This window comes from Eulemur rufifrons, chromosome 2, assembly GCF_041146395.1.
Source record: "Eulemur rufifrons isolate Redbay chromosome 2, OSU_ERuf_1, whole genome shotgun sequence".
NCBI classification, from domain to species: Eukaryota; Metazoa; Chordata; class Mammalia; order Primates; family Lemuridae; genus Eulemur; species Eulemur rufifrons.
Genome location: NC_090984.1, coordinates 13530225 through 13552292, shown reverse-complemented (window position 1 = coordinate 13552292; position 22068 = coordinate 13530225). Strand labels below are relative to the sequence as shown.

Sequence of the window (22068 nt, the reverse complement as noted above, 5' to 3'; positions counted from 1 at the left end):
GTTTAAAGCACCCAGAGAGGCCAAGGGCAGGCCCAGGGGGTTACATCAAACCCCCCAGAGGGGAGCTCTGGGAGGGTGGGGCCCAGTTGGGACTTACTTGCTCAGCCCCGGGCATCGTGCCTGGCACACGGGAGGCGCCCAATAAATGCTTGTTTGAGTGAGGACCAGCCCTCAATAAATAACAGCTGTTGTTGATGCTGCCTAAGCTGGCGAGGAAACGGGCTCTCCCCTCCCCCACCCGCCATCCCGTTCTCCCATCCCCCTCCTGCCCCATTCCTTCCCCGGCCCCATGGCTGCTTCCCCTAGACCCCCACCCAACTTTGCCCCTTCCTCCACGCCCCCACCTCCTCCCACCCCTTTCCATTGAAACTTCCCCTCCCCCAACCACCCCGTTCTCCTCTTCCTCCTTTTCCCCTGAGCCCCCCACTTCCCCCTCCCCCTCCCCCACCTTATTCCTTCTCCCCTCCCCCCGATCCCCGCCCCCACTCGGTCTCCCCCACCCTCCCCCGCCTTCCCCGCCCCCTGTGACTCTTCTGCCCCCCCTGCCGCGGCGGGGCGCCGGTCCCGGGCGGGCCGGCCTGCGCTCCCGGGCCCCTGGCTCGAGTCCAGCCCGCGGCCCAGGCCGGGCGGCGGCGGGCGGCGGGCGGGGTTTCTGGCCGCGCGCGGTTTGGGGGTTTTTTATAACCCTGGCAGGCTGCTCAGGAAGTGCCTTCCCCGCGCCCCCTCCCCCGGCCACGCCGCCGCGCTCGCTCGCTCCCTCCCTTCCTGCGCGCGGGGCGGGAGTCGGCGGCGCGACGGAGGCCCCGGGCGCCGCGCAGGTAAAGGCGCGCGATCGGCGTGGGTGGGGGGCGCGGAGGGGGCGGCGCGTGGCTTTGCGTGACTTTGCGTGTCTGCGTCGGCCGGTGTGGCCGTGGCCCACTGGACTGTCCCGCCCGCGGAGTGCGTGGGGACGGTGCGTGATGTCCCCAAGGGTGCGCGCCACGGAACGCGCCGGGGCTCGCGGGAGCGTCTGCCTGGGTTTGTTGTGTGTGTGTGTATGTGTGTGTGGCCATCCACGTATGTGCAGATGGTCGTGCAGGACATGTGTGTGTCTGTCAGTGTCTGGAGAGGAGTCTCTCGTGTGTCTGCCTGAGTGTGCGTGTGCACATAGGTGTCTGCTGTGTGTGTGAGTGTCGAGGTGCGTGTCTGTGTGTCGGGGTTTGTGTGTCTGTCTGCGGGCATCCCTGTGTGTGTGTGTGTCTCTGAGTGTGATGAGCATGGTAATGAATGCCTGTGTGTGTGTCTGGTGGGGGGATCTAGGTTTGTGGGACTTGTAAATTTGCCTGGTGTGAGTGTGTAAATGAGTGTGTCTGCGTGTAGGCCCCGGGTGTGTGTATGTATGTGTCAGTGTGTTTGACCTGGGTTGTCGTGTGTGTCTGTGCCCGAGTGTGAATGAGTGTGTATTTGCACACAGAGGTCTGGGCAGTGTGTAGTTGTGTGTCTCCATGTGTTTGTCTCTCAGTGTGTACTGAGTGTGTTTGTGTGTGTGCTGGAGGTGAGAGGGGGTGCTTTGTGGGTCTGGGGTGCCCGAGTGCCGGTCCCTGGCTGTGGGGGGGGGAGTGTTGCTGCCAGTGTGTGTTTGTGTGTCTGGGTGTGGGAGTGGCGCCGCCCACTTCCCCTGAGTCTGTCTCAGGGTGTCTCCAGTGGTCAGGCTCAGGGCCTTTAATTAGCGGCTGGTTTGGGGGGGCGACCAGTCGGGGCGCGGGGGAGGGCCGGCCCCCTCCTTGCACAGGCTGCCGCTGCGCTGGGCCTTTGTCTGCTCTCCGGGCAGGGGCTGCCTCCCGCTGGCTGGCCAGATGTGCAGGAGGCCGGCGGCCGGGCCTCTGCCTGGGCAGAAGCGGCCTTGGCCTCCACTGGGATGTCCCGCAGCCCTGTGCCCCGGGAGCCGGGCCGCAGAGGGCTGACTCTGGAGCTGGTGGTTCTTCCGGGATCCCCAGGACGGGACGGAGGGAGCGGAGCCTCAGTTTCCCAACCATTTCCGTGAGGCATTTCCTCCAGTCCTGGCACCCTCCCCCACGCAGGCCACCTCCCTCCTGCCTTCTGGGAGGAGGGCCTGGGAGGGTAATGGTGGGGCCTGGGTGTACACACAGGCACACACACCTGCAGCAGTGCACATACGGCGCCGATCCCTTGCTGACATCCTGTTGCTCACATGGTCTCTGCCCCTAACTGGCTGCCCCCGCCCCACCATCTCATCTCCCCCAGACGTACCCCAGAGCCACCACCTTGGTTGTAGTCCCCCCCACCACCAGCCAGCGCTCTGGGCTATGTGACACCTTTCAGCTGCCCTGGGGACTGGCCCCGGCTCAGACACCTGTGAGCCCCCTGCAGACCCATGTCCTCCCCATCCTGTGCACAGGGGACTCCCCGACCCCCGCCCCCACCCACCTATTCCACGTCCTTCCACGCTGTTCCCTAGCCCCAGGCTGAGCCAGAAGCCCAGGAGGGGGTATGAGGTTTTTGAGAGGAGAGTCTCCCTGCCCCACAGGAGGAAGCTAGGGTGCCAGGCCTGGCAGTGGCAGAGAGGGGAGACACAGCCATGGGCTGGAGGGACAGCTCCAAGCCTTGCCATGCTGCCACTTGGGGAGGGTGTGATTTGAGACAGGAGTGGGGCCAGGAGAGCCAGACCTGGAAGGGCCCTGATCCCAAAATTGGTTGAGGCCTCCAAGGAAGGAAGAAGGAAGCAGCAGCAAGAAGGGATGGATGGGGGAGGAGTTTTGGGGGAGCAGGGGTGAGGGAGGGTATTAAGAAGAGAAGATAAAGTCCGAGAAGAGGTTCCCCGGGGCAGGAAGAGGATCAGAGATTCCTGAGCAACCCCTGAACTACAGACCCAGCTCAGTGCTCCAGACCAGCCTGGCGACTCCTCGTTGCCCAGGGTCTCACGGAAGAGGCGACTAAGGCCCAGAAAGGCTCAGGGAGCAGCGGAGGGAAGGATCCGCACAGGGGCCCCACACCACGCCACCAACCGAAGCCCCCACAAGGTAAAAGGAAAACAAGGAGTGGACATTAGCCCAGCCAAACAGAGCAGCAGGGTCACACAATATCCGTGAGTGAGCTCCCCATCACTGGAGGGGTCCAAGCAGAAGCGGGGAATGTAGGGTTCTCCAGTCAGCAGCTCAGAAAAAATACCCAGTCTCCCTCCCTCTGGGGCCAAACTGCCCTGTTTGGGGATCGACTCTCAGACTTGGCTGGGCTGCAAAAAAAACAAGACAGTGTGTGATTAAGGGGGATTTTGCACAGAGAAGGAGGAGGAGGAGGAGGGCGGAGACGGGAGGGCGTGGGGGAGGAGGATTTGGCACAGGGTGGTGGCCCAAAATGGTGTCTGCTGCAGGCTGGCCTGGGGCAGATGCCGGAGAAACAGATCTGTCCAGCGGGCCTGGAGGTGGCTCGGGGGACAGTGGTTTCCAGCCCCGCCGGTGGGGTGAATGGTGCTACCTGTGGCAGAGGATCCAAGGACAGGGTTGAGGACGTGGATGGGAGTATGGAAAGCTGGGGGACCTGAGCACTGGCCGTGGCTTGAATCGGCCTTGAAAATTCACACTCACCGCCCCAGCCTTCCAGTGTATCCCATGCCAGCCTCCCCTTGCCCCGCCCCTTGCACCTGCCCCGCCTGGGTCCCTGGACGCCACACCCCACCTCCAAGCCTGTGCCTTTGCTGCTTGCCTGCCTGGTGCACCTTCTGTCTCTTCACACGATTGTTCTCTTCTCAGCCTTCCAACCTCTGTTTCCCAGTCTCCCCATTAAGATCTCCTAGAGAACATGTCAAAATCTGGACTATTCTCCATTGACCCGTCTGTCATCTGTGGCTCCCAGGAGACTGAGCCCTACAGGGCCAGGGCGGTGGTGGTGGTGGTGGTGGGGTACAGAGGGTGACTGTCCCTATCATGCACAGCCGCCGTCCCCCTAAAGCTCATCAATAGTGCTTCCCCAAGAATGAGTCCGAGGGTTCACTGCTTTCTAGCCATGTGACCCTGAGCAAACTCTTATCACCCCAAATCTGTTTCCTCATCTATAAAAGGAGAATGGTGCCGGTGGAGCTCTCAGATATATTTTGGAAACAGAATGCAATGGTGTGAAAACTTTGGGGCCAATAGCTGGCACCTAGGAGGTACTCATGGTGACATCCCGGTCCCTGCCTGTCCTCATCTGGGAGTGCAGGGAGCATTGGATGGGGAGATGGGGAGAGGGGGTCTGCTGAGAGAAAAAATGCATCTGGAATCTCAGGGAGGGGTGCCTTGGCCGGCCTCGGCCTCGGGGCCTCGGCACTGGTTATGCTGGCCAGAGGGACCAGGCCCCCACCTCTGACCTGGCTCTCCCCTCCCAAGACCCCAGTGATGCTGCCCAGGCTGTGAACAGGGGAGGTGGCACCGTGGGGGCTGCCGGCAGCCGGGGCTGGGGAGAGACATGTGGACACGTGGCCTCTATGGCTCCCGCCTGCCAGATCCTCCGCTGGGCCCTTGCCCTGGGGCTGGGCCTCACGTTCGAGGTCACGCATGCTTTCCGGTCTCAAGGTAAGAGCGGTCTGGGGGCGGCAGTGGGGGAGGAAAAAGAAGTTGAAGAGGCCAGTCTGGCTCCAAGAGAAAGAGGGGTTGATGGGCGGGGATGGGGGTCGTGGGAGGAAGGCCCTGGGGTCACTTAGACTGGAGCCTTACAGCCGGTGACTTGCATTCGGGGGTCAGTAAGGCCAGCACCACCTGCGCCAGCAGCCAGGACGCAGAGGTCAGCCGAAAGCAGGGCCCACCCAGTCCTCTCTGACCTTCACCCACAGATGAGTTCCTGTCCAGCCTGGAGAGCTATGAGATCGCCTTCCCCACCCGCGTGGACCACAACGGGGCACTGCTGGCCTTCTCGCCACCTCCTCCCCGGAGGCAGCGCCGGGGCACGGGGGCCACAGCCGAGTCCCGCCTCTTCTACAAGGTGGCCGCACCCAGCACCCACTTCCTGCTGAACCTGACCCGCAGCTCCCGTCTACTGGCAGGGCACGTCTCTGTGGAGTACTGGACACGGGAGGGCCTGGCCTGGCAGAGGGCCGCCCGGCCCCACTGCCTCTATGCCGGCCACCTGCAGGGCCAGGCTGGCAGCTCCCATGTGGCCATCAGCACCTGTGGAGGCCTGGTGAGCTGAGAATTCTGGAAACAAGGGGAAATTCCCACAAGTTTGAAAGTTAAGAAAAACCCTTCTAAATAGAAGTCAGAGAAAGACTCATAGTGGGACATTTTTTAAGTATTTTGAGCTAAGCAGGACTTTGGGGATGCAGCTAAAGCAGTACTTAGAGGAAAACGTATAGCCTTATGTAAGGCTGAAAATTAATGAGCAGACCATCCACCTCAAGACATTAGAAAAGGAATAGCAAGATAAACCCAACAAGATAGATTAGATAGGTAGATAGGAATGAAATGATAAAGACAGAGAGAAAATCCTGGGGTCCCAGGATTCAGAACCTGATCTGAGCTTTCTGTCCCACTCCTCAAAACCCAGCATGGCCTGATTGTGGCAGACGAGGAGGAGTACCTGATTGAGCCCCTGCAAGGTGGGCCCAAGGGTCCCCGGGGCCCAGAGGAAAGTGGCCCCCACGTGGTGTACAAGCGTTCCTCTCTGCGTCACCCCCACCTGGACACAGCCTGTGGAGTGAGAGGTACATCTGTCTTTCTGGGGATGAGCAGAGGGAAGGTACAGCATCTTCCCCTTGAGGCAGAGGCAGACAGGTAAGCAGTGGGGTGGTTGTATCAGATACTCAAGCAGTTGTACCGTCAAAAGGTCAGATTTACAACCAGACTGGTAGAAGGACAGTTGTACACTCAGACATTTAGGGAACAGGAGAATAGGAAAGTTATACAGCGATAAAATATTTACCAGCACCGTCATACAGTTAGAAAAACAGATCAATGTTGGGTGGAAAAGCAGAACAGTGAGACACTGAATGGGTTGTATAACTGGATAGTCTCTGAGTAGGACACTCGGATAGACATACAGCCACAGTTGGTTGTGCAAGCAGCAAAGGCAAGTGATGTCACAGTTGAGCGGTCAGTGGGACAGTCCGGTTGTAGTACAGTCAGGCAGTTGGGCAGTGCGCTGATTGGAAAGTTGGTTGGAAGGACACAAGTTGGACGAGTGCGTAGTTCAGACAGTGAGACAGGCTGCTGCACGCCAATACATCAGGCAGTGGAATTGTCAGGGGGTCATATGATCATGCCAATTGTAATGGGACGGTTGTTCAGCCAACTAGCATGGCAGCAGTACAGTTCTGCAAGTGTTCTTTGTTTGTTTGGTTGGTTGGTTGGTTTTTTAAGACAGAATCTCACTCTATTGCCCAGGCTAGAACGCCGTGGCGTCAGCCTAGCTCTCAGCAACCTCAGACTCCTGGGCTCAAGCGATCCTCCTGCCTCAGCCTCCAGAGCAGCTGGGACTACAGGCATGGGCCACCATGCCCGGCTAATTTTTCTATATATATTTTTAGCTGTCCATATAATTTCTTTCTATTTTTAGTAGAGACGGAGTCTGCTCTTGCTCAGGCTGGTCTCGAACTCCTGAGCTCAAACGATCCTCCCGCCTCGGCTTCCCAGAGTGCTAGGATTACAGGCGTGAGCCACTGTGCCTGGCCTCTGCAAGTATTCAGTTGGACATTTGGGCGTTGAGGCAGTGTAGTTGCTGAGCAGGTGAGCATTCAGGCAATGGGACAGCTGGATTGTTCTACAACCAGACAATAGGGCCGGGCATGGTGGCTCACGCCTGTCAGCCTAACACTCTGGGAGGCTAAGGCAGGAGGATCGCTTGAGCTCAGGAGTTCAAGACCACCCTGAGCAAGGGCGAAACCCCATCTCTACCAAAAATAGAAAAAATTAGCCGGGCTATGGTGGCATGTGCCTGTAGTCCCAGCTACTCAAGAGGCTGAGGCAGGAGAATCACTTGAGCCCAGGAGTTTGAGGTTGCAGTGAGCTATGATGGCACCACTGCACTCTTCCCAGGGCAACAGAGTGAGACTCTGTCTCAAAAAAAAAAGAAAAAAAAGAAGAAGACAATGGGGAAGTCAGTCTCGTATTCAACCCAACTATTTGGCAGTGGGACAGTCATTGTAGACCCAATATTCAGGTGGTGAGACACTGTAGAACCAGACATGGTACTGCCAGGATGCCCGATAGCAAAAGAATGAGGTGTTTGGCAGCCTGTTGGGCGGATGGACCATCAGACAGGTAGTCGGACGACAAGAGCAGGCAGCAGAATGGCAAGAAATTGTCTGTCCAGCTGTTGAGTGGAGAGTCAGGGGTTGCACAAGGCAGTTGTCAGGCAGCTGCGCACCCCACTAGCAGTGCATGGCTCAGTTGCTCTCTCCTGGGTTCCCCAGACGAGAAACCGTGGAAAGGGCGGCCATGGTGGCTGCGCACCCTGAAGCCACCGCCTGCCAGGCCCCCTGGAAATGAAACAGAGCGCGGTCAGCCAGGCCTGAAGCGATCGGTCAGCCGAGAGCGCTACGTAGAGACCCTGGTGGTGGCTGACAAGATGATGGTGGCCTACCACGGGCGCCGCGACGTGGAGCAGTACGTGCTGGCCATCATGAACATTGTAAGTGCCTCCCCCTCCCCGGGCACGGAGCCCTGAGGACCTGGGGCCAGCCTCCAGGTGGCGAAAATGGGTGGCACCATCCCACCCCCAATCCCTGACCTGGGGACAGGGTGAGGAAGGAGGGTTGCACTTGGCAATGGATGAGGAAAGGTAGCACAGCACCACGGCTAGGAGCAAAGGTCCTCTGGGACAGAGGTAGCCTGCCTGACCTTAAGTCCCATCTCTGCCACTTTGTAGCTGAGTGCGCTTGAGTGACTTACTTTACTTCTCTTCCTTGGCTTATCCATCTGCAAAATGGGGGTAATAATGGTATCTACTTCATAAGGTACCTACCTCGTAAGGCTAAGGTAGATTCAGTGCATTGATAAAGTGCTTGGAACAGTATGGTTGGCACACAATAGGTGCCATATAAGTGTTTTCTGTGTATAAAAATAAACATAGACCAGGTACAGTGGCTCATGCCTATAATCCCAGCTCTTTGGGAGGCCAAGACAGAGGGATGGCTTGAAGCCAGGAGTTTGAGACCACCCTGGGCAACATAGCAAGACCCCATCTCTACAAAAAATAGAAAAAGTTAGCTGAGCATGGTGGCTGCATCTGTAGTCCCAGCTACTCAGGAGGCTGAGGCGGGAGGATGACTTGAGCCCAGGAGTTTGAGGTTGCTGTGAGCTATGATGATGCCACTGCATGTTAGCCTGGGCAACAGAACAAGACCTTGTTTCAAAAACAAATAAACAAACACACACACAGCTTGCAGATATTCCTTGAGGTTAGCCGTACACACACAGGCACACATTGGTATGCATGCAGAGTTCTGCCCAAGCAACCACTTATAAATTCATACAGGCTGACCTCCGTGGCCCACTCAGATATACTCAGTTCCCATCCTAGATCTCAATCAAGACCTCTCTCAGCCTCAGCTTCCCCCTCTGTGAAATGGGGTTATAATGGTATCTACGGCAGAGGGAAACCCAAGTATGGCACTTGGCACACAGTTAAGGGCTTGATGAATAGTGCTCGTCTTTCAGTGAAGCAAAAGGGAAGACAAAATGTTTAACACACAGAGACACCGCAAGATGTTGACATGACATCATCTCTGATACCATTATGTTCTGCCCAAGCCTGGCCTCCCTCCCTTGGGCTCTCAAAGTTTCCTAAATTCCCGGGGGTTTCCAGACAGGGCAATGATAGCCCAGGGCTCCAAGATCCCTGCACATCAGCCGTGCACACTCATACCCCAAGACACTTCCTCTTTCCCTCTGACCACTGTCTCCAGAGCATCCTGCCCCCACAGTTCCACCTTCCTGTGGTGATGCTCAAATTGCTACCTTCATAAAGCCGTGGGGTGAGCCAGGCACATCCCTCAAGCCACCTCTGGGCAAAGACATTCAAGGCAGTTGGGGATGAGCAGGGATTGGAGGATGAGCAGACAGATAAGCTGAGCCCCAGGGAATTGGAAAGAAACGTGCTGGTACGCAACAGACTTGGGTCCCACTTATGACACCTAACCTTTCTGTGCTCAATTTCCTCGTCTATGAAATGGGGATGAAAATAGCATCTACTCATGAATAGATAAATACAGCAGGTGTAGTCTAGGACCCAGCATATAATGGGTACTTGATTAAAACAAGCTGTTGTCATTGTTTTGCTTTTTTGTTTTCTACTCTGGGCTCCTCTTAAGACTCGGTCTCTCTTGTTTCTTGGAGGTCAGGTTGCCAAACTTTTCCAGGACTCAAGTCTGGGCAACACCATTAACATCCTCGTAACTCGCCTTATCCTGCTCACAGAGGACCAGGTGCGGGGGTCGGGGGGCCCCTCCCGTCCCCTCCACGCCATGCCCAGGGTGGTGGGCGCTCATGCACCTCACTCCGTCCACCCCCAGCCCACTCTGGAGATCACGCACCACGCCGGGAAGTCCCTGGACAGCTTCTGTAAGTGGCAGAAATCCATCGTGAACCACAGTGGCCATGGCAATGCCATTCCAGAGAACGGCATGGCCAACCATGACACAGCGGTGCTCATCACGCGGTGAGGGGCAGGGAGGGGCTCCAGGACTTGGGCAGAGGGAACAAGTGGTCCAGGGGACTGTCACAATCCAAGCAGAGATCACTTCTGCTGGGGGGCTAGGAGAGGGGTAAGCTTTGGCCACCCCTGGGGGAGCCAGGGATGGAGAGGGGCTGCTTGCAAGTGAGGGAAGGGAGGTATTGGATCATCCGGGCACTGATGCACTATTCACTCCTTCTCCCATTCATTCATTCATTCATTCAGTCATTCCCATACCCCCAGCATGCACACTATCAGCTGATTGGCTCCAGCTGCGGGCACAGTGTGAGCTAGAGGCAGGTGACGCCTCCAGGCAGGGCTCAGCCCCCAGAGCTGGGCATGGTGGCATCAGCCGGGCTTAGGGAGGCAGCCCAGAACCCTCACCTTTGTCTCCTTTTGCAGTTACGACATCTGCATCTACAAGAACAAACCCTGCGGCACATTAGGTACCTGAGCCCCGTAGGTTTCGGGCACCTGTGAGGGATGAAGGCAGTGGGCTGGGGTGACCTTGGCCCTGGGGTGACATAAGACCTGGCAGGGTGGATGGGGCCGGCTAGCACGAGCCCACCCCACACACCCGTTTTCCCAGGCCTGGCCCCGGTGGGCGGGATGTGTGAGCGAGAGAGGAGTTGCAGCATCAACGAGGACATTGGCCTGGCCACGGCGTTCACCATTGCCCATGAGATTGGGCACACGTGAGGCTGGGGGACACAGGACGGGGAGGACGGGAGGAGCTGGGCGGGTCCCCCGCTCCCGGCGCCCGGCAGAGCCAACACCCCTCTCCCCAGATTCGGCATGAACCACGACGGGGTGGGGAACAGCTGCGGGGCCCGTGGCCAGGACCCAGCCAAGCTCATGGCCGCCCACATCACCATGAAGACCAACCCGTTCGTGTGGTCATCGTGCAGCCGAGACTACATCTCCAGCTTTCTAGAGTGAGGACGCACTTCCCTGCCCTGCCTCCAGGGTTGTGCTCGTGTGGCAGGGCCAGGGAGGCTCTAGAAACTGGGGATCCCCTCCATCCGGCTTTCTCTCATCGTAGCTCGGGCCTGGGACTCTGCCTGAACAACCGGCCCCCCAGACAGGACTTCGTGTACCCAACCGTGGCGCCCGGCCAAGCTTACGACGCGGACGAGCAGTGCCGCTTCCAGCATGGAGTCAAATCGCGTCAGTGTAAATACGGGGTAGAGAGAGCCTTCCTGCTTTCCTTCCTGGGAGGGGATGGGGCCGCAGGGGGGCCGGGAACTCCACCAAGACACCCCCCCCCCCGGCTGGGCATTTGAGGGTATGGGAAAGCTAGCGGGAGGGTAAAGTGAGCCCCGTGGGGACCTGGGAGGGCAGAGGTGCATGGGCTGTACAAAGTGTCCCAAGCAATCCGACAGTGCCTGGGGACAAGATTGGGACCTCCTGCTTCTTCAAATTGAAAGCCTGGGCTTGGGGGGGGGGGCCACCTTCTGTCTGGCACATCAGCAAGACCAAAGTCCCAGGACCTGTCACTGGGCAGTTTTTAACTAAACATCCAGACTTCATTCCCTGGGGCTGGTCATCTTCCTCACTTGACAAACAGCCGGACAGAACCTTCCAGGCACTCCCTGTCTTCATTCCCCACATCCCCCACTGACTGGTTCACGAGCTCTCCCGGCCCCAGTTCACCGCTGGGTGGGCTCTGAGCTTCCTGACTTTGCCTCATTCTTCCCCACGACTTAGGCTTCCTAAGCCCCACCCGTGCACAGGGCAGTGAGCAGCGAGGGGTGGCGGGGTCCCACCTCCAGCTCCCCCACAAGACGCTGAAGACCTGCTGGCTTCCGCCTTCAGCCTCCAGGGCTCAGCCAGGGTCTGCCCCTCCTCTGCCCACATTCGCTCGGTTCTCTAAATACACTCCCCGCACAGCCTAGGGGCCCGGAGCCCAGGCCCAGCTCTCCACACCCTCGCGACTCAGAGGGATCTGAGTTCGCGTGGCCATGTGCAAGCTATTGCCATGTCAAATGCAGAGCTGCCAAAATGCCCTCACTTCATTCCACTGCAAGACAAGGAACCAAACCCTGAAATGATCTCTATTTCATTGATTTTCCACTCTTGCCCCCTGCCCACACCACCGCCCTAATTTAGCTGGTAACCACCCTCTCATGAGCTCCTAAAGAATTCCGAAGCTACCCCTGAACGTGTTCTGTGTCCCGGGCATCCTAACAACGACGACAATGTCTGACACTCACTGTATGCTCAGTATGTGCTAAGCATGTGGTATGTTGTCATCTCATCCAGACTCCTGGCAATCCTGTTACCCCCGAGTTACAGACGAAGGGCATGAGGTTTAGGGAGAGTGACTTGCCCACGGCCACAGTGTGAGAATATGGCAGAGCTGGGATTTCAGTCCGGGTCTCTGTATGATCAAATCTTATAGGGGTGGAAGGGGAGCAGCTGGCAGAATATTAAGTGTGGGCTGTCACCGGCTATATACTGAATTGAGCCTGCCTTTTGTTTTTTGAAGGAACATCTTTCTGGCCCTCCTTGCAAAGGGAGGAATTACTTGTAAACTGGTTAATATATGTAAAGATCTCAGTGCAGTGCCTGGTCCAGGTATAGCTGTGGTCATTGTTACCCCGTAACAGGGCATTTATACAGCCCTTTCCTATGTATCCTGTCACATGCCTCACAGCTGTTTATGCAGGCAAGGCAGGCATTAGGCTGCCCATCTTGGAGATGAGGAAACTGAGGCCCAGAGAAGGGAAATGTGTTGCAAGTCAGTGGCAGAGTTGAGGTCTCCCAGAGTGGCTTAGGGCTCATTCACATGTACCACAGCGCCTCCCTGTGGGAAGGAGGTCAAAAAGCAGGACTCATAGTTCTCTTTAAGAGGCGTCAGAAGGGAGACTGGGGCTGAATTGAGGTGTCAGAAGTGGGATTGGGGCTGGAGTGATGTGATAGTTTTAGAAATGGCCAGGAGGACACAAGCCAAGTGAAGCCAGAAAACCAGGCTCAGTTTATAGCTGAGAAGTGTCCTCTGTGAGGCAGAAGGCAGGGACTCTCTGGAGGAGGTTGGAGGGAGTATGTTTGAGGACAACTCTTCAGACTCTCACATGTGTGCAGGTATCTTTCAGGGGCTGACTCAGGAAGGGTCCCTTCCTATGGCCATGGATGGATCCAATCCCAAATCATCAAAGCTTACAAGGATTCTGTTTGAAGAGGGGCTTGTGCCTGATTTTAAGAATGAGACAGAAGGATCTCTACTTCTCAGGGAGAAGGCCCTGGGTGGTTGGTCAGGATGGACACCAAGAGAATCCTAGATTTGGCCACCTTGAACCCAGTGGAGCTTCTCCAGGGATTTTAACCTGGACCTAAAGGGTCAGAATGAGTCCCTGGGACTGGTCCAGCTTCCTGCTGTGGACAGGGCCTGGGCCAGCCTTAGCAGAAGTCAGGCAGGAAGAGAATTGGGCTGACTTTTCACTGGGGGAAACAGAAACATCCCACACAGACCCAGCCTGGTGGTGTCCCCTCCCAAACTCCCACCACCCTCCCCTTTCAGCTTAAAAGTGTGGGGGGCTTCTCCAGTTGAGGTGGGAGACTAAAGAGAACCATCAGATGGAAAAAAAAAAATTAGAGGTGGGGCCCTTGACCTGAGTCACCAACCAGGCCTGATTTCTCAGAACCTCCACTCTCCCCTGGGCTGCTTTGCCGCTTCCAAAAAAAGAAGCTAGAATCCTTCCTATGCATTCCTCAGCAGGCCCCAAATTTCCTTCTAGAAACTCCGAAGTTGTCAGAAGCTGAACTGCAGAGTTCCTTAGGGCACACACCCTACATCAAAGATCCAGGGTTAGACTCCAGGCTGCCCCTTAGTAGCTGCCTGACCTACCTAGCGAGTGACCTTACCTGTCTGCAGCTTGGTTTCCTCGCGGTAGGATGGGAATAGTCATGCCTACAGGAGTTGGTGGCATACTTAGGTGGCCCATAAATGCAGCTTATTGGCAGAGGATAAGGCCCAGGCCATGTCCAGCAAGGGAATCCAAGACGACTTGTTGAGACCCAGGAAAAGGAGCGCTTTGGGGGACAGCCCCCAGCTCCGGGCCTGCAGTGAGCGGGGCGCCTGGGTCCTCCCGAGCCGGGCGGGCTGCCCCAGGGAGGAGGGAGGGGGCGAGCCTGAGCGGGTGCCTCGGCCCGCAGGAGGTCTGCAGCGAGCTGTGGTGTCTGAGCAAGAGCAACCGGTGCATCACCAACAGCATCCCGGCCGCCGAGGGCACGCTGTGCCAGACGCACACCATCGACAAGGGGGTGAGCGCGCCGGGAGACCCCCAGCCAGGCCCCGCCCCCTGCCCTTGGGCCACCCCCCCTCGAGCCCAGCCACTTCCTGCACAGGCTCTGCCCGCCCGGGCTGGTCTCGCTCGGCTCTGGCCACGCCCATCGCCCGCAGGTCCCGCCCCCGTCTCAAGACACGCCCTGAGAGCTTGTCCTGGTACCATCCTCACCCCACACCCCGCTGTTCATGACCCTAAGGGTAGGCCACGCCTCTAGCCTGAGCGGTGTCCGGCTCCCTAGCTACTGCGCCCCTGTCCCCAGCTTCGGACCCGCCTTTGTCCAGGGGCTGAGACCCTTGTCTGGGACGTGGAGCGGGGGGAAGGGGACACGGAGCCCACGCGTGTCCGCGGAGCCAGACCCACTCGTCTCCGTCTATTCCCACCCAGTGGTGCTACAAGCGGGTGTGTGTCCCCTTCGGGTCGCGGCCAGAGGGCGTGGACGGAGCCTGGGGCTCGTGGACCCCGTGGGGCGACTGCAGCCGGACGTGTGGCGGCGGCGTGTCCTCTTCCAGCCGTCACTGCGACAGCCCCAGGTCAGCCTCCTCCCCCTCCCCCGCCATCGCCCACGTCCCCGTCCCCACCTCCCCCTGCCTCATCTCTGTCCTGGCCCCCCACCCCTTCCAGGCCAACCATCGGGGGCAAGTACTGTCTGGGCGAGAGAAGGCGACACCGCTCCTGCAACACCGACGTGAGTGCCCCCAAGACCCCTCTTGGTGCGCGGAGGAAAAACGCATTTTAAAAAGCTAGCAAAACCCACTGCTAAATTTGACTGGCTTTAAAAAAAAAAAAAAAAAAAAAAAAAAGCTAGCAAAGGCCGGGCGCGGTGGCTCACGCCTGTCATCCTAGCACTCTGGGAGGCCGAGGCGGGAGGATCCCTCGAGGTCAGGAGTTCGAGACCAGCCTGAGCAAGAGCGAGACCGTGTCTCTACTAAAAATAGAAAGAAATTATCTGGACAACTAAAAATATATAGAGAAAAAAATTAGCCAGGCATGGTGGTGCATGTGTGTAGTCCCAGCTATTCGAGAGGCTGAGGCAGGAGGATCGCTTGAGCCCAGGAGTTTGAGGTTGCTGTGAGCTAGGCTGATGCCACAGCACTCAACAGAGTGAGACTGTGTCTCAAAAAATTAAAAAAAGCTAGCAAAGTGCTTGGCGCCTGCCACCTTCTCGGGAGCCTGCTGTGGCCACCCCTCTCTTCACTGCCCTCCCTCTGCCACCTGCTCTGGACACCCACCATGCACCTCCCCAAAGATGTGGCTCTTTCCTACTCTCTTTTCTTCCTGTTTTCAGACTCCTCCAGGAGATGAATCCCCCACCTCGAAATCGTTGCTGGGCCCTTACAACACCCTGCAATCCAGTCGGTCCCCTCCCTTTGCCGGCCAAGTCCCCCCTGAGAGCCCTGCTCTCTGTCACCCTCCAAAGCTGTACCTGGGTTTCCTCTCACCAAGCCCAGTGGCACATTTCTGTTCTCTTTTGCTCGTGCCCTCATCTGACCCGGCACCACCTGCCATCACCTTTCTGAAACCCCTGGCTTGCCTGCCTCCCCGTTACAGCCTCTCTTGGGCTTCTCTGCTGCTCCTTCCTTGAATGTTGGGGTTCCCCATGGCAGGGCCCTGGGTGTAGTAGACACCCAGGTACATACAGAATAAGCAAGAGGCTCACTGGAGGAGGGGGGTTCAGAGGGCAGGGAGAACTTTCGGGTGGGCAGTGGCTTTCCCAGCTCCCCAGCTGGGGGAAGGGACTCGTATCCCCATAATCTGAAACCAGAAACCTGGGTGTCATCCCCAGCATGCCCCCAGACCTCGAATGCATCACCCAGGCACCCTTCGATCCCTTGGCCAAGTCCATTCTCACCTGGTCCATCAGAGCCTCCTCCCTGGCCTCCCTGCCTCCAACACATCCAGCTCTGAGCGCCACTTCTCTGCCCTAACTCCGTGCCCCACGCACACCTGGCATCCCTCCCTCTCCCCTCTCGTGCCACCAGGACTGTCCCCCGGGCTCCCAGGACTTCAGGGAGATGCAGTGCTCTGAATTTGACAGCGTTCCTTTCCGTGGAAAATTCTACACGTGGAAGACGTACCGGGGAGGTGAGCGGGGCACTCTGGAGGCCAAGGGCGGTGTCCGGCGGCAGGTGCATGGATACAGCATCACGGGATCTATCCGGAACCCTGTCCTCACCCAGAGAGCCAGCGTGCCCGGGACATGGTTCCACTGTGCCTTGTCTGGACGCTGGGAGCCCCCTACTCCCTCTCCCCGAGCTGCCCATTCTGTTGGGTCTGGGGTCTGTCCTTTTTGGCCTCACATACCCCCAGGGAGTGAGCAGAGGGTCCCAGGGCGGTCTGGCCCACAGAGTGACGGAGCCGTGCCCCCCAGGGGGCGTGAAGGCCTGCTCGCTCACGTGCCTAGCGGAGGGCTTCAACTTCTACACGGAGAGGGCAGCGGCTGTCGTGGACGGGACGCCCTGCCGCCCAGACACAGTGGACATTTGCGTCAGCGGCGAGTGCAAGGTGGACTCCCGGGGAGGTGGCGAGGGCATGAGGGGGTCAGGGAATGGGGGGCCACCTTGCTCACCCCCACCCCCACTGCCCTCTCCATGCAGCACGTGGGCTGTGACCGGGTCCTGGGCTCCGACCTGCGGGAAGACAAATGCCGAGTGTGCGGCGGTGACGGCAGTGCCTGTGAAACCATCGAGGGAGTCTTCGGTCCAGCGTCACCTGGGGCTGGTGAGCGGCCCTGAGCTTCCCTCCCTGCCTGGACCAAGGGACTCGGGGCTGGGCTGAGCCCACTGCATTAGCAAAGATCAGTAACTCTTCAGAGCCCAGGGTCCCTGTGGGGTAACTGGGATCCCAAGAAGTCCCGGAGGCACAAACATCAATGCCCCAGATCTGGGTCAGGAAGAGCCCTGGAGACTGGCTTGGGCTCTGGTGCCTAAACCTTGGCAGTTAGAGTGTCATCTGTCAAATGGGGGTGCTGGTACATCCGTCACAGGGGTGGGGGAGGGACGCAGTGGGATATCCCTCTGTGCACTTAGCGCAGTAATAGTTAGCTGTTATCATCGCAGCCAGGGACTGGGGAGACAGGCAGGTCGGGGGGACATGCCAAGTGGGTGACATCTGGGCTCCATTGTCCAGGGTATGAGGACGTCGTCTGGATCCCCAAAGGCTCTGTCCACATTTTCATCCAAGACCTGAACCTCTCCCTCAGCCACCTGGGTGAGCAGATGGGGGAATGAGGGGCGTGGGGAGTGGGAGAGTCAGGGTGTCTAGAGTTCTGACCCCTGTGCTGTCCTCCCCCCAGCCCTGAAGGGGGACCAGGAGTCCCTGCTGCTGGAGGGGCTACCTGGGACCCCCCAGCCCCACCGCCTGCCCCTGGCCGGGACCACCTTTCAGCTGCGACAGGGGCCAGACCAGACTCAGAGCCTGGAAGCCCTGGGACCCATTAATGCCTCTCTCATCGTCATGGTAACAACGAGGCTGGGCCTAGGGGTGGCGAGGTGCATCCTTTGGGGATGGAGGCTCCATGTGACCGTGCGGCTGGCTGCCACCTTCCTCCCCCACACGCCCAGGTGCTGGCCCAGACCGAGCTGCCCGCCCTCCGCTACCGATTCAATGCGCCCATCGCCCGCGATGCTCTGCCCCCCTACTCCTGGCACTACGCGCCCTGGACCAAGTGCTCTGCCCAGTGTGCAGGGGGTGAGGCGGGGGCTGGGGCACGGGGCACTGGGCACAGGGGCTGAGGTTCTCCGGGCCCAGCAGGGCTGAGCGGGCCTCTCGCCGCCCTCCCCCAGGTAGCCAGGTGCAGGCAGTGGAGTGCCGCAATCAGCTGGACAGCTCGGCCGTGGCCCCCCACCACTGCAGTGCCCACAGCAAGTTGCCCAAGAGGCAGCGCGCCTGCAACACGGAGCCTTGCCCGCCAGAGTGAGTGCCCACCAGGGGGCAGCATTGCTCAGGGTGGGGTGAGGGTGCTCCCTGGGGTCAGGGTGAGTGCTCCAGGGGTGGAGAGCAGGTGGATTGCAGGGATGGGGGGCGCCCAAGTGCTGGGGCGATAGTGCTACAGGGCTAATGGGAGTCGGGGTAAAACTGCTCCCCCAGGTAGAGGTCAAGTCTGGATGGCCCCGTTGTCAGAATGATGGTGCTCCCTAGTCGAGCTAATTGTCCAAGGATTTGTCTCTCCTGAGGGTGATGCACCTCCCTGCCCTCAGTCTAGGTTTAGGGTCATGATGCTCCAAGTATGAAATGGGGGGTCCTCCCTGCTGGGGTCAAGAGCTCCCCAAACTACTGCCAGTTCCCATGTGATGCTGGTTGTTGGGAAGGTGTGGGTAGCGTACTAACCTCAGCTCCGGGGGTGGGACCCCCTGCCTGCATCCCCCACAGCTGGGTTGTAGGGAACTGGTCCCGCTGCAGCCGCAGCTGTGACGCGGGCGTGCGCAGCCGCTCGGTCGTGTGCCAGCGCCGCGTGTCAGCCGCCGAGGAGAAGGCGCTGGACGACAGCGCGTGTCCGCAGCCGCGCCCGCCGGTTCTGGAGGCCTGCCAGGGCCCCGCCTGCCCTCCCGAGTGGGCGGCCCTCGACTGGTCTGAGGTCAGCCGACCCCCTCCTCTCAGCTCACGCATAGCCCACGCCATGTGCGGAGAGGGGCAGGGACTGGGATGGCCCTGTGGGGTGCCACCGACGCGCCTCTCCCGCAGTGTGGATATTAGCTGACCCCCTCCGCCCCTCCCACTGGGCCTGCACCCTGCCCACCCACTAAGCATGAAACGAACGCCCCCTCCAACTGCAGTGCACCCCCAACTGCGGGCCGGGCCTCCGCCACCGCGTGGTCCTTTGCAAGAGCGCAGACCACCGCGCCACGCTGCCCCCTGCACACTGCTCGCCTGCAGCCAAGCCGCCCGCCACCATGCGCTGCAACTTGCGCCGCTGCCCACCGGCGCGCTGGGTGGCAGGCGAGTGGGGCGAGGTAGGCGGGCAGGCCCTGGGGGGCGAGAGCGGGCACCCGGGCCGGGGTAGGGGACGGCGGCTCAGCAGCGCCTCTCCGCAGTGCTCCGCGCCCTGCGGCGTCGGGCAGCAGCAGCGCTCCGTGCGCTGCACCAGCCACACCGGGCAGCCATCGCAAGAATGCACCGAGGCCCTGCGGCCGCCCGCCACGCAGCAGTGCGAGGCCAAGTGCGACAGCGCGCCCCCAGGGGACGGACCCGAAGGTATGTGGGCGCCAGGCCAGCGCGCACCGGGAGGGCCCTTGGCCTGGCCAGAGGAAGCCATCAGAGGGCGTGGAAGTCCTCACCGTTAGTCCTAGAGCTTCTCCAGCCTCTGAAATGCCTTGCTCTGGCTCCACCTGTAGCATTATTTGCCTATATTTTTTCTTTAAATCAGAGTTTCTGAACCTCAGGTGCCACTGATATTTTGGGCTAGACGTTTCTTTGTTTGGGGACGGGGGAGGCGGCCCTGTGCTTGGTGGGATGTCTAGCAGCACTCCTGGCCTCTACCCACTAGGTGCCAATAGCAGCCTTCCCCCAGTGTGACAACCAACAATGTCTCCAGACATTGCCCAGTGTCCCCATGGGCGTCAAAATTACTATCCCCTGAGCACCACTGCTTTAAATACACCCTTTGTTTTTTTTGGGTTTTTTTTTTTTTTTTTTCTGTATCTTCATACATTTATTTTCTATAAAGAGCACTGTGCTCTGGGCACTGGACTCAAAACTATCCGGTTCACCTTCCAGCTCTGTGCCTAGACTTCCTTATCTTTCAAGGGGGAGGAAATAATATATTCATGGGGGGGGCATTAGGGAGATGGAATTAAATAATCCACGTGAGGCTGGGCACAGTGGTTCACGCCTGTGACCCCAGCGCTATGGGAGGCCGAGGGAGGAGGATCACTTGAGCCCGGGGGTTCAAGGCTGCAGTGAGAGCTGTGATCGTGCCACTGCACTCCAGCCTGGGCGACAGAGCGAGACCCTCGTCTCTAAAAAGAGAAAAGAAAACGAATGGGGCTTTACAGCCCCAAACGCATGTTCTCTCCCGTTGGTATCAAAAGGATCTGTGGAACAGGAATACTTTTCTCGGTAATGATGAGTCCACGTTGGTCCAGACCCTGCACTTTGTAAATCCTCCAAACAGCCTCATGGCATAGGTACTGTCATAAGCCCCCTTTGACAGTTGGGGAAACTGAGGCACGGAGAGGCAGTCACTGGCTAGGAGGCAGTGTGCAGGTAGCAGCGGGCGCGCCCCTGCGGGGAGGGCGGCGCACACCTGATTTTCCCCGTTCTCCTGCCCCTCCTCACCCAGAGTGCAAGGATGTGAACAAGGTCGCCTACTGTCCCCTGGTGCTCAAATTCCAGTTCTGCAGCCGAGCCTACTTCCGCCAGATGTGCTGCAAAACCTGCCAGGGCCACTAGGGGGAGCGCGCGGCACCCGGAGCCACAGCTGGGCGCCGGCTGGGGGGATGGGGGAAATGGGGGGGGGTCCCCGCTCCTCCCCTCCCCCAGCCCTGCCGCTGGCTGGAGGGGGCCCCAGGAGGGCGGGAGCTGGAAGCGAAGGGTGAGATGGAATCGGAAGTTATTTATTGGGAACCCCTGCAGGGCCCCTGGCTGGGGGAAGCGGAGGGGCTGGTTATCCCAAGGGGTCCCTCTTCAGCCTCTCTCCCCGTCCACATAGTGAGACCCCCCCCTCCAGGGTGGGTCTGGGGAGGGGACAACCGTTCACCCCAGCGCCCTTTGCGCCCACCCTTAGGGAGTCCTGAACACTCCCCCACTCCCACCCCTGGATGGGATTATGTACTGTGAAGAGTGGGGGTGGGGCGGGGGCCTGCCAGTGCCCTGCCCCCCAGCACTGCCCTAACCCCCCCCACTCTGAGCAGAGGGGGGTCTATGTCTGCTATGGGGGAGGGGAGTTAGCACCACCTCCCTGACACCCTCCCCCTCTAGTCCAGGGGGAAGATCCACCCCAACTTCTGCCCTGCCTGCCCCAGGGGGACCCCAACATCCAAGCCACCCCCTCATGGTGCTACAGACCCTGTCCTGGGGCCCACACACTCCTGCCAGGAAGCCCTCCATCAATAAAGTTCTGTCTTGTGTAGACTTCCACGTGTAGGTGTGTGTGTGTCACCGTGTCCACCTCTGGCAGCCCCCGTCCAGGGTTGGAAGGGGGGAAGGGGTCACACCCAGCAGCCAGAAGGGGGCTTTTAACAATGCAGGCAAGAGCCCAAGGATCTTACAACGAAAGTACAGTTTCTGAAGGAGGTTCCAGATGATGGTCTCCTGCCCTCCCAGCTGTGGCCACTGCCAGACGCGGTGTCTAGGCGACCTCTGGGAGGAAGGTGTGCGCGCACGGCCCGGTCCTAAGACCTGGGCCACAGATACATCTGAACACACATGCCCGCCCGGCTCTGCCAGGGTCGGGTTCTGTCTCAGCCACCCCCTCGCTGGGTGGCGTGGGCAGGTGAAAACCTCTTGGAAATGTCATTTCCTCCAGTATCAAGTAGGGACTTCTACATGGTCTGCTGCTCTCCCAAAGATCAGGACACGGAATGGGCATTGCTGGGGGGACTGGCGTTCCCGTTTTACAAAGAGAGAAGGGGGTGGCCGAGTCAGACAGGAGGCAGGAGAGCTTCGGGTTGTTAAATGCACATCTGACATCCAAAGCTGGGGACCTGAAAGGTGCACCTGGCTGCTGGTACCCTCCACTCCCCGACACAAGCGCACATGGTCGTGCTGGATCTCGGGTCGCTCTGGAGCCAGGACCAGCAGAGAGGCAGACGGAAGAGAGGGAGTCTGCCGGGGCCGCCTGCGGGAGACACGTCTGAAGTGGTGTTTCCCTGCCCTGGTTTTGGAAACCGGACGGCCCCAAAGCGTCCTGGGATTGCCCTGAAAAGAGGTGGTCAGCCCTGCAGCTGACCCAAATGCCCTTCACCGTGGTCCTTGTCCCCAGGGAGATGGGGAAGGGGCCTTCTGGGGTCCGGGAGTGGCTACCGTCCATCTTTGACCTCTCCCCTCAGGCTTAGCACCCCCAAAAGCCAGCTCCCCGAGCCCTGCCAGAGCTCTCTCCCCGCCCCTCCCTGCCCCCAAGGCCGGCTTCCCTCCCCCACGGGGCGCGGCCCCTCCCGCCAAAGGAAGTGAGAGAGGGGCTGTTGTAAGAGGAACTAAAGCC

At 59.2% G+C, this 22068-nt stretch overlaps 1 protein-coding gene across 1 annotated transcript; it reads left to right on the top strand.

Annotated features, from left to right (window-relative positions):
* The first annotated feature begins 793 nt into the window (after positions 1 to 793).
* Positions 794 to 20953, top strand: ADAMTS10 (ADAM metallopeptidase with thrombospondin type 1 motif 10). The gene is made up of 26 exons (XM_069479393.1): positions 794 to 818; positions 2915 to 3020; positions 4365 to 4550; positions 4808 to 5154; positions 5518 to 5674; positions 7382 to 7599; positions 9311 to 9394; positions 9482 to 9627; positions 10045 to 10088; positions 10232 to 10337; positions 10431 to 10577; positions 10685 to 10826; positions 13798 to 13905; positions 14316 to 14461; positions 14553 to 14616; positions 15911 to 16013; positions 16300 to 16433; positions 16526 to 16649; positions 17058 to 17138; positions 17224 to 17387; positions 17492 to 17618; positions 17714 to 17843; positions 18300 to 18504; positions 18704 to 18880; positions 18962 to 19121; positions 20209 to 20953. Exons 3-26 carry the CDS (start codon positions 4463 to 4465, stop codon positions 20316 to 20318), a joined length of 3312 nt encoding a protein of 1103 aa, XP_069335494.1. The 5' UTR covers positions 794 to 818; positions 2915 to 3020; positions 4365 to 4462; the 3' UTR covers positions 20319 to 20953.
* The last annotated feature ends 1115 nt before the right edge of the window (positions 20954 to 22068 follow it).

Excerpts from the sequence above, each read along its gene's own strand:
- ADAMTS10 (XM_069479393.1), top strand. The coding sequence starts at position 4,463 with ATGGCTCCCGCCTGCCAGATCCTCCGCTGGGCCCTTGCCCTGGGGCTG. Across the intron at positions 4,551-4,807 it reads GCATGCTTTCCGGTCTCAAG|ATGAGTTCCTGTCCAGCCTG; the intron begins GTAAGAGCGGTC and ends CTTCACCCACAG. Across the intron at positions 17,139-17,223 it reads CCTCTCCCTCAGCCACCTGG|CCCTGAAGGGGGACCAGGAG; the intron begins GTGAGCAGATGG and ends TCCTCCCCCCAG.